General features: G+C 48.1%; 1 protein-coding gene across 12 annotated transcripts in view; it reads right to left on the bottom strand.

The window, feature by feature from the left end:
- The window catches only part of ZNF618 (zinc finger protein 618), a 204,576-nt gene that overhangs the window by 92,709 nt on the left and 99,803 nt on the right, over positions 1 to 12,064 (bottom strand). For 11 of the 12 annotated variants that reach the window (XM_061426596.1, XM_061426607.1, XM_061426609.1 and 8 more), the window contains exon 2: positions 852 to 895. In XM_061426596.1, coding sequence (XP_061282580.1) covers positions 852 to 895 — 44 coding nt within the window. The other variant, XM_061426598.1, reaches the window with a different exon arrangement.

Genomic DNA, 12,064 nt, shown 5'->3' with positions numbered 1-12,064 from the left:
AACCCCATACAAATCTATTAACATTTAAAGAACCAGTGTTCCATGAGCTGAAGGGCATACTCCTGTGCTTGGCACACCCAGCTCCAGTAGGTAATCCTAGAGCCTGTCCTACATTTTGTGGATGTGGCCTGGGAAGCCTTCTCTCTAGGCTGTCCCTTGCCTTTTTCTTGCCATCAATGCCCTAAATAAAGGTCATCTGGCCACCCCAGCTGCTCTATCCAATGGAACAGCACCGACGTTTATAGCAAGTGAGTGTCTGCCAGCACCCCTGGTGGTAGACGTCTACTCCACGGGCCTGTCCAGGGTTGCTTTCCCCCTATCTTCGGTCACAACATTCCCGCTCTCCTTTGGGGACCACCCTTCCGCCATCCCCTGCCAGCTCCAAGGGTGAGGTCTGGCTAAGCAGACTATTCCACCCTCCTGATTTGGAGGGACGGGCTTAGGGGAGGAGCACAGGACCGAAGTCAGGCCAATGAATTCCAGACTAGCCTGGGCACCCTTGGAGTTCACGATGAGGCAGTCGAGATGGGATTCAACCCGAGGTCCTCCTGCCCAGTCTTGCACTTCACCCCCAAGTCTCCGCTAACTTGAGCAGCCAAGTCCAGTTCAGCATTGAGTCATCCTTAGATTCCAGTCACAGGTGCCCACAGAGGGCACCAGGAGGGCTGGGAAGTGTTACTCACAGCTCCATGTCCTCCAGGGAAGTATGGCTACTTCTCAGCAAAGGGGGCTGGCCTGGACCATCCATTCTTTCAGGTGGTAGGTGATGACCAGACAGAGGTGGCTGTTAGCCAAGCGACCAGGGATGAAGGAAAGGGGAGTGCGGCAGAGGGCAAGGGAGGGGGGCATACCTGCTTGCCGCGCTTTTCCTTCCAGCTGCACTGGCTCCGTCAGCCTGCAAAGGAAATCCAGAACACCTACATCAGCCAAGAGGAAGACACAGAGGCTACCCACTGTACCCTACCAAGCTCCCACTCAAACACCAGCTTTCAGAGGGGTGAGCGGGCCACCACCCCCTGCTCCATTCCTCCAGGCTGGAAAAATCTGCCCCCAGTGGCAAGAGGAGGTCAGGACAGCCATCCCCCGACCCCACCCTCCAACACCAATCTGCTTGGCCCTTTAAATCCAGCCGAGCACCCACTGCCAACATAAACCCAGCAACCACAGAGCTCCTGGGACTCAGTGAAAAGTAAGTAACCAGCTAAATCTGAGATTGAATTGCACCATTTTTATTTTCAGCTGGGATTTCCAATAAAACAGTAGCCGCAGATTTATTCCTACCGACTGGAGGGGGAAAATCTTATTATGTTAAAACAGGCTGTCCCCCAACCCTGCAAGCACAGGGAGGCAAGAGAATGCTGGTTTGTAATTGCTTTTATTTGGGGGGTGGGAGGTAGGGAGATAAGGCTAACCAAATGAAATCTTCAGAAATCATGAAATTCTGGTTCAGATGGAGAGACTAAGGCCCTAGAAGAGAAGGGAGTTGCCTGAAGTCTCATGAGGAGTGAGTGACAAATACCCAGCGATCCCAGTGACACCGAGGCCCATGCTGGGGAGACCTCAATGCTAAGGCCATGGACATAGGAAAAACTAAGGCCATGGGTTCTCCAACACCCCTAGTTGGAGATGCATGGCCCAGCTTTGGGGGAACATTTATGATAATAGTAACCACAGTTGGAATAATGCAAGTTCAAAACTCAAGTGCACATGTGTTTCCAAATTCAGAATCTTTCCAATTTTAGAATGGTAATATGTTGCATGTGTTCTATATTTTGCAACAACCCTGGAAGGGTCTGGGGAGCACCCGGTGCTCAAGCAGGTTGACATTTCTGTAGTGAAACACATGCAGTCAGCACATGGGTGACATGAGGCCGGCACCTCGCCTCCCCCTTCTGGTCAAGTTCTGTCACCTCACCAGTTAGAAAACATCTTTTCGTTTCCAAGCTTTTTGAAATTCAGGGTTGCAAATGAAGGACTGAGGACTTAAAAACAGCAGCACCTACCTGTTAATGAGTGCCTCTGAGAAGCTGCAAACTGGCAAAACCAGATGGTGGACTTCGATTTAAACAGTCAATATATAAAAATAAAGGGATTTCATCCCCCCCAAAGCCAGATGCTCAGCTTCTAAAAGCAGCACGCAGTCCCACATGACCAATCAGCTGGAGTGGACATACCTGGTTAGCCACAGTCCCCACCACCCCCTCTTGTCTACTTCCCCACCCAGTCCCCTGTGGGTACCAAGACTCACTCCCCCAGCCAACTTCCCACCCAGCCCTAACGTGTGGGCACTGAATGCCTCTCATTTAATCCTCTGGACAGGTTCCCCAACACACATACACAGTCTTCCCATTTTACAGGTGAGGCACCGAGGGTCAAAGAATTTAAGTCATTTATCCAACATTCCTTGTGGCTCAGCTAGTAAAGAATCTGCCTACAATGTGGGAGAGCAGGATTCAATCCCTTGGTTGGGAAGATCCCCTAGAGAATGGAAAGGCTACCCACTCCAGTATTCTGGCCTGGAGAATTCCATGGACTTTATAGTCCATGGGGTTGCAAAGAGTCAGACACAACTGAACGACTTTGACTTTCACTTTCATCCAACATCCCACAGCTACAAGCCCAGGTGTGGATCATTCCAATGCCCACTTTCCTCGGCTCTGGAATATTTTATCTCCCTCCAACACTCAAGAGAGCCAATTGGGAAATGGGGTGAGTGTACACAGCCCCCACTGCCCACAGGAAGGAAACGGACAGTGAAGGAGGTCACAAACAAGGAGGCAGAAACACAAGGCTTGGGAGGGAGAAGCTAACGGGACGCCAGTGTATTATTTCCATGGAAGAAACAAGAAAGCAGAAGATGGTTTGCAAACAATTTCACTGGGAGCAAAAGAACAGGATCAATTACAGCCTCTTTCCGACATCTTGCATTCCTCAAACTTGTAAGGAAAACGAATGCAAGGAGTTGTTTGAATGTTCATATCAGAAAAGGCAAAAGTGGGAGGGGTGGAAATTCTGCTCCCAGAGAGCTTGAACACAGTAAAACCTCCGGCGTACCTTTCAGACTCAACTACATGTGTATTTATAGAATTTCATACCTATCTTTAATGTTATACATATTTTTTTGTCCTTCTCCTTCACACATAATTCCACACAAAGTTGACCAGTTCAAGTGTTTTGAACATGCAACTGGGCAGGGAAATGAGTCTCTCTTTGGCACAGCTGCCCATCTCCATGTGCGTTCCCATTTTCCCTTTTATTGTGTTCATGATATTTGAACTTCTCATCACTGGTACCTACATACATTTTCGTTTTCCACTCATTTTTATCAAACTAAGACAAGGTGCTAAAAATGTTCAAAGAGCTGTCCAAGCAAATCTTTCTGTAGAAGCCTAGATGGGATGGGATAACTGGAGGGAAGAGCGCATCCCTGCAGGGTGGGAAATGTCTGTTTATTGGCAGATATGAGAAGCAGATATGGAAAGGTGAGAGAGATGGACCACGGACCACAAGTGAGAGATGCTCAAGAGAGCACGTGTCAATATCACAGCCTCTCTCAATCTCAGCCTTTGGGCCTGAGTCCAGACCCACCCGAAGCTCCAATACTTTGGCCACCTGATGTGAAGAGCAGACTCATTGCAAAAGACCCTGATGCTGGGAAAGACTGAAGGCAAGAGAACAACAGAGGATGAAGTGGTTGGATGGCATCATCGACTCAATGGACATGAGTTTGTACAAACTCTGGGGGATGGTGAAGGACAGGGAAGCCTGGTGTGCTGCAGTTCATGGGGTCACAAAGAGTCAGACATGACTTAGCAACTAAACTGAACCAAACTGAACCAGACTACTTTAATGGGACAGCCTCTATGGGCCTCCCACCCCCACCAGCCACAGTGCTGAGGACACCGATTCTCAGTTGCAGAGATCCCTAAGTTGCCAGGCTGGCTTTGTCTGTGTCCTCACAAATATCTCAAAGCAAGTCTTACTGTTTGAATTAAGTTGATATTGCCATTTTCCTGGGCCCAAATGGTCTAGTACCAGCAATTTCATTCAATTTGACCCAAACCACAAACTCACAGATTACCCAGTGTAATCTGATCTGATTCTCAATTTGAACCAAAGTTTAAGAGCACAGGGACTTAGAGTCAGAGGGTCTGAATTCAAGTCCTGGGTCTGCCATTTTTGAGCTGTATAATCCTCGGCAAGTCATCTGCACTCTCTAGTCCTCAGTTTCTTCATCTGCAAAATGGCAATATGCCAACACTAGGATCTATTTGCTTGGGACTGGAGGGAGACTTACACATGATAAATAAGCTATACACATAAAACTACTTAGTGTGAGCCCAGCTGTAATAATAATAATCATCATTAACAACCCTAGATACAGCTATAAAGGGTACCATTTATTGGGCCCAAGGAACCGAGGCATAGAAAAACAGAGTGACTTGTATAAGAGTATACAGCAGATGGGCAAGAGGCAGGATCAGTCCTGGACCGAGCCACATGTCTTCCCAGCCTGTCCAGGGGCCTGATCTGAATCCTCGGCTGCAAGACAGAAGGTCATAAGCATCTACCAGACCCCACGGCCCTAAGGCTTTCTCCAAAGGGCTGGTCAGAGTGACAGTGAATACAGTGATGCTGGTAAAGTACTAAACAGAGGCCAGGTACGTGTAGAAACGGAAACCCTACTGCTGATGCCACCACGGGACCATGTGCGCCTAAAGACGCAGCTTCCGCCTGGCTGTCTGGGTCTCACCTTCAACCTTGGGCATGCTCTTTCCTTTCCCTGGACCTGAGGTTCTCACAGGTAAAAACAGGGACAGGAGGCACAGGAGTTCAATCAGATCATCGCACCTCCCTTCATCTCTGACACTCTATGCGGAGTTGATGCAAACCTAACCAGACCTCTCAAGGGTAAAGGAAGTATGATGGGGGGTGGGCTCATGAGAGACCTTCCTCCTCTTACGCAGGTGGGGGTAAAGGTACACAAACCCAGACCCCCCAGCAGCTCCCCACGAGGGCACCCAGCCCCACCCACTCCTTACCACACCAGCTTCTTCTCAGGGCCTGGGTAAGGCTATTTTTGGTTTCATCCGACCCTCCTCTTCCCTCCCAAATGAACGCTGAGTTGTTCTTTTCCATTCTCTTATTAAGGATTTTCTTGGAAAGAAAATATTATTCCTAACCCAGAAATTTTATTTCTAAATTTGTGCAAATGTAACTTGTAAGACATTAGCTGCATTTCACATTTTGTGCAAATGGCAGAAACAGGCAATTCGTGTGCTACGGGATGGGGGCTGGCCAACGATTTCGATAAAATAAACCCTTTTTTAATTTAAATGCTAATGCACTGAATTAAAATTTAATAACTGAGGAAATTGAAAAGCCGAGCAGGAATATTGGAAATAAATCCAAGCAGAAACAGCTGAAATTAAAAATTCTAGAGAGTGGGAGGATAGCAGCTAAGCTGTCTTATATGATTACATTTTTTTTTTTTCAGAATGAAGCAAAAAAAAAAAAAAAAAATCCTATCTCTCGCTGGCTCCAGGGCAGTAAATCCACAGTGCTGTGATTTATTGCTCAATTTTCCTGAGGGAAAAAGGCTTTCTTTCATGCTGAAATATTTCATAAATTTCAAGCCAGCATAAATTCTTAATTTAAAAGTTATGGAGGTCACATTTAGTGCACTGGTACGGTTCCAAAATCTTAAAGGAATAGCAGCAACCAAAAAAAAAAAAAGCAAAAAGGAGGGGTAGAATTTGCTCCTTTTTTTTTTTTCCTTTTTTCCATTTTGGTTTTAATTCATGAGTTGAAATTTCATTATTAAAGATTCTTCCTGGATGGATGGAACCCAAGCAAGCACGTGGGGAACTGGTGTGTGTTTGGAAATCTGCTGCAAAAGATGAAGAGATAAAGATTTAATTCAATTATAAAAAGGCATTTTTTTTTTAAAGCCACTTGAGGAATTTCTGGTAAAAATTTCCTCCCTTCATTGCCCGGGAAGGGGTGAGAGTGGGGGAGGGTGGCCAATGTAATTGCTTCTCTTAGATCGCCGATCTTTTGTGCACACTGATATATTCATTTGTTATACAGCTGTTCAGCGGCGGAAAGAATGCTGGGGCGCCCATAATTCTAAGCAAATCAATCAAAAATTAATGATTTGTCATGCTTGCACAATGGAGGAAAACAGCTCCTTGGGTCCTGGCTGCCTGATCTGGAAGAATGAAATGCCTTTCTGCGATAAGAGAGCAGAGCCAGAGGCTCACGGGGCCTGAGGGGCCACTGGAAATGTGGGGGCTCGTGGCCCTGGAGCTCCAAGAAAATGGAGTGGGCATCTCCAAGATGGCGCATCAGCGGTCAAGCCCAGGACAGACCTGAGACAGCACATTTCCGTGGTGGTATAATTAAGATCTTGCCTTTTCCCTCCCCCACTGCAACTCAAAAATTGCTTCCTCCCTGGAGACTTAAATGACTCCCCCTCCCCCCAGCAGATCTGATTAGTCCGGTTCATTGTTCTCCCAACACGGCTAACACACTACCACCAGTGCCTTTCGCCAGCTCTACGGGATGGGGACCACCGTTCCTGGAGAGCCTGTGTTGCCCCAGACCCCTCCTGGATAAAGACCACATCCCACATGTGGTTGTGTCTCTAGCACCCAGCTAAGGGCTTGGCAAAAGCCAAATATTCAGCAAATATGGTTGAATCCATTAATTACTATTTCTCAGGTAATACAGATCAGCTGGTAAAGAACCCACCCGCAATGCCAGAGACCTGGCTTCGATCCCTGGGTTGGGAAGATCCCCTGGAGAAGGGAAAGGCTAACCACTCCAGTATTCTGGCCTGGAGAATTCCATGGACTATACAGTCCATGGGGTGGCAAAGAGTCGGACATGACTGAGTGACTTTCACTTTCACTTTTTCTGATACTGAGGTTGCTTCGATGAATGATAAATTGCACTGGCAATTATACATGGGTCTTGCCTGGAAAATCCCATGGACGGAGGAGCCTGGTGGGCTGCAGTCCATTGGGTCGCTAAGAGTTGGACACAACTGAGCGACTTCACTTTCACTTTTCACTTTCATGCACTGGAGAAGGCAATGGCAACCCACTCCAGTGTTCTTGCCTGGAAAATCCCAGGGACGGAGGAGCCTGGTGGGCTGCCTCTATGGGGTCGCACAGAGTCGGACACGACTGATGTGACTTAGCAGCAGCAGCAAGCTATGACAATCGATCTTAAATAATCAATCCTTTATTCACTCAACACATATTTCTTGAAAGCCTACTATGTGTCACGTACGATGCTCGGCTTTGGATGGACAACTTCAAACCCACTGGTGGACAATTCCATGCTCTCAGTGTTCACTGCTTCTCAGCTTCCTTCCATCCTTGGAAGGGAAGAGTGGACACGAATCTGGGGGAGAAAGGGATGCCCCCTGATTGTTCAAATCCTTCTGAAGTCTCAACTTCTTTCTTAATAAGTCACGTGACTGTTATATTCACAAGCACCAAATGCATATTGGTCCAAAATATGTCTGTGTACTTTAGTTTGCACATAAAAATTGTTTTAAATTACCAACTGGTACAACTGACCCTGCAGGAAGAAGCTCAGCCTCAGCAGTGAGTGAAATCAAGTGCACTTGACCTGGAGGCCTGCAGGAGGCACCAAACCTTTGAGAAGAACCTACCAGAGCCTCAGGACCTGCCCAGAGGATGACTCTATGTCCCCTACAATTTACTGAGGACAGGAGGACAAGTGGGTCTGAAACAACTCAAGCCCCATTTACATATCTCTTTCCTTTCCAACCACCAATAGATCCCTCAAATCTAACTTGAACTTTTGTCCCAGTGAGTCACATGACTCAAGTCAGGAGAAAGGTGTTTGCTCATCTCTCAAGTATTTACTGAGCTCCTTCTATGTTCCAGACACTGTTTTAGGCAAATGTGGTTGAATCTGTTATTATTTCCCTGCCTCACAGTGATCACAATCAAGTATGTGTGGTAGTTACTCAGTCATGTCTGACTCTTTGCGACTCTACAGACTGTAGCCCACCAGGCTTCTCTGTCCATGGGATTATCCAGGCAAGAATACTGGAGGATCTTCCCAACCCAGATATCGAACCTACATTTCTTGCCCTCCTGTACTGGCAGGCAGATTCTTCACCACTAGCGCCACCTGGGAAGCCCCATACTCTAGAGTGTGTGTGTGTGTGTGTGTGCATGCTGAGTGGCTTCAGTCATGTCAGACTCTCTACAACCCTATGGACTGTAGCCTGCCAGGCTCCTCTGTCCATGGGATTTTCCAGGCCAGAATACTGGAGTGGGTTGCCATGCCCTCCTCCAGAGGATCTTCCTGACCCAGGGATCAAACCTGTATCTCCTGTGACTCCAGCATTGCAAGTGGATTCTTCAACGCTGAGCCACCGGAGAAGCCCATACTCATGTATAATCAAGTATAATTACACTAAAGGGCAGGACGGTACTCAGAATGCTGGGCCAAGGGAAGAGCTGTGGGCTGCAATTTGAAGTGGATCCGAGTAGGTGTCACTGGGAAAACAATGGAAGGTGAGGGGGTTGGCCATGCGGTGACTGGGAAAAGAGGAATGGCCAGTGGAAGACCGAAGGGCAGGCGTGTGCATGGTGTGCTCAATGCACAGACAGGATGCCAGCGTGTCTAGGGCAGATCAAGCGAGGATGAGAGAAGGTCAGCTGTGTAGAGCCTCACAGCCACTGAAGGCTTTGGCTTTTACTCCGCAGAGCCACTGAAGGTTTGGGCAGAGTCGTATAATTTGACTTCCATTTTTTAAAACATCACTGTGGTTGCTCTGTTGAGAACAGACCATGGGGCAAGGATGGAGGCAGGCGGGAGGTTGGTAAGGAGATTACTGTAGCAATCCAGGTAAAAGATGAAGGTGGCTGGAACGAGGTTGTGGGAGCGTGGGAACTGAGGAGGCATTCTCAGTTCTGAATACATGAAAAGGTAGAACCAACAGGACTTGCTGATAAACTGGAAACGAGACATGAAAAAAAGGAAGAATCAGGAAAGATTTTAAAAATCTTGGACCAAGAAAAATGGAATTGCATTCGTCTGCTGATGAGAATATTAATCATCAGCCTATCACTTTACAGATTGTCCCACCGCACTGAATCCTCCAAATAACCCCATGAAGAAGACAATGCAGTTTATGCCCCTTTGACCAAGAATTAACCAAGCACCCAGGGGGGCCAAGTGACTTGCCCAAGGTCACACAGCTGGCCCAAGGCTTGGGCAGGGCTCACACAGGTCTTCTCACCTAAGTCCATGGTCATTTCCTCTACATACTTGGCCCTTCGTCTCTAGAACTGATGAATCAAGCCTGGTCCTAAACAATGTAGATGAACTATTTTCCTATCCAACCACTGGGCTCCAACTCAAACACAGGTAGTCCCCACTTTTTCTCACCAGGTGTTCCTGAAAAACACCCATTAAGGGTGACTGTATCAGCATTGAACAACAAGCTTTGCAAGTTAAAAGAGGATTCCATTCCCAGGGAACTAAATATGTTATAAATTCCCTAATTAGACCCTGCTTCTTAGATCACAATCAGTGATATGTTTCTACCATGTGGTATGTGGTTTTATTTTCTATTTATTTTCCCAACTGAACACGGTTACTTAAAGCCACTAACTGAGTGCTTTAAGGATCCAAAGCTTGAGCGATGGAGTGGAGGCTGCCTGAGAAGACTCTGAGTTAAAAGAACTGAACCCAGGAGGCTGATACCATTTTTCAATTGATATTTATAGAGTTCAGACTAGATGTGTGATTCTGAGCAAGGCCTTGGGGGGACGGACACTATGATGAATCAGACATGGCTCCTTACTCATTCACTAAAATACTATCCATTAAGTGCCTACTATGTGATGGGTACCAAGATAATTACTGCAGACACAACAGCAACAAGAACAGTGGGGGAGGCAGACCGTGATTATTTACTTCACACTCTCAGTTTATAGTTATCAACTAGGAGACTTGCTCTGAAGAGAAAGGCTTGAGTTCCCTGAGTATCTTTGACAACAGGATCCACTGAGATGACAGAGTTGGGAAGGACTTTCCTGTGGGAAGGATGCTGGAACAGGGCACAGAGCACCCCCATTCAATAGCGGGAATGCAAAATCTAACGCAAATGGCGTTAACACAAGCTGGGTGCCAGCGAGCCAGCAGAAGGGTGCCATCTGGCCCAGCTAGAAAGCCTGGGTCTCTGAATCTTGTGTGGCTACAGCCTTCTCTGAGGGCCTCCACTTCTGGAGGAAGGGACCAGCCCACTGACATGGCCAGGCTCACACAGGAAGCACCTGACCAGACCCCAGGCCAGAACCCAGAGGCTGAGGCAGGCAGGTCCCTCACTGACTGGCCAGATTTCCAACTATTAGAGAAATCCACAGGAAATGACTGATGTCTTTATTCCTCTAGGTTACCATGCATGTCTTTTTGCTCTTCCCCAAGCCCTTGCTATCTGAAAACATGTGTCAAGAATACATCAGGCTTCCTGGGAATGGAACCAGCACAGGCTCCCTCTGTTTTATGCAAGTTTCTCCTTCTGTCTGGTGGGCAGCCATGCAGACTGCAGCAGGGTCCTTTTACTGACTTCATCATACCCACCATCGTCATCTTTACCACCACTATCACTGTCGCCATCACTGGCATCACCACCGTCAGTATCACCAGCATCACCACCACCACCATCATCACCACCAGCACCACCACCACCACCAGCACCACCACCACCAGCATCGACTTCGTCATTGCCACCAGCAGCTGGTAACTACTGAGCGAGCACCTGTAAACCAGGCTGAGGAGTTTCAGATTTACTCTAAGGCTCACAGCCTGCTCAGAAGGCATGTGCACCTCTGAAAGCAGCAACTGGTTACAGTACGGAGGCAGGGAGAGCAACACAGAGGCCACTGTCGTCTTCCAGAGAAGAGATGATGATGCTCTGGGAACCGTGGTGGAAGAGAGAATGCTCCAAGACCTAGAGCTGTTGGGAGTGACAAAGATCTCCTGAGATAGCATTTGGAAAGTGCCCGGGGTGGAGCTAGCATGCAGTAGTTGCTCAATAAATGAAGGTTTAAAAATAAATGCACCATTGCAGCTGCTGAGAAACTGTCAGCCGTGGACTGCGTGCAGACGACTGGGAGTAAAAGGTGAATCCACTTCCACCCGAGGCCTGACTCATGGGCCTCAGAAGAAGCGGGGAGTCCTGGTTCAGAGAGGAGAGGCAACAGCCTCCCCTGGGCTGCCGTGTGGGACTCACCCCTAGACCACAAGCCTCATTCTCATCCCAGGGTGCCGGATGCCACCATATTGGGAACCCTCAGTCCCTACCTGGACCTAAAGGATCTAGAATAGTTCCTGGTTGCTTAATGAGGGTAAATTCTATTTGCTCAGCTGGGCTGGATCACAGAGAATTCTAAAGTTGCATCAAAAAGCATGAGGCTGTTCCTGGGGTCAGGCCCAGCAAGATTATTAGTTTTTGTTTTGGCTTTCTTACTTTTCATACTGAAATAATTTTTCATTTATAAGACAGTTGCAGAGAAACTACAAGGATTCTGTCTGTAAATGGGGCTGCTGGAGGGGGTGATACGCAGGGATTAAGACCAGTTCGGGGGCTGATGCCAGCACCCAGGTAGGGTCAGCTGAGACCTGAGCTAAGCAAGGTGAAGCCCAGTTTCCCTCCCCAGGCCCAGCAGTCAAAAAGCCCTCAGGCTCTAAGACTGAACCACGAAGAAGGGCCCCAGTAGCAGGGGTGCTGGGCACTGGGAGTCAGGCAAGGGGGCAGGGGCGGGGGTGGGGGTGGGCACAAGCCCTGCCACTTGGTAGCTGCTGCACCCTGGCCAAGTGACTTGACCTCTCAGCGCCTCAGTGCTTTCTTCTGTAAAATGGAAGTGATACAAGTGGCCACCTCACAGGCTGCCGGGAGGACAAATGGAGCTCCTCAGTCTCACACTTAGAGCAAGGCCTTTACTCCGCAGGGCGTCAGCCTGGGTTATTAGTCCAGCATGAAGGGCCTCGAGGGGGATAGCACCAGCAG

Source organism: Bos javanicus, chromosome 8, assembly GCF_032452875.1.
Source record: "Bos javanicus breed banteng chromosome 8, ARS-OSU_banteng_1.0, whole genome shotgun sequence".
Lineage (NCBI taxonomy): Eukaryota > Metazoa > Chordata > Mammalia > Artiodactyla > Bovidae > Bos > Bos javanicus.
This window is presented reverse-complemented; position numbering and strand designations above follow the sequence as displayed.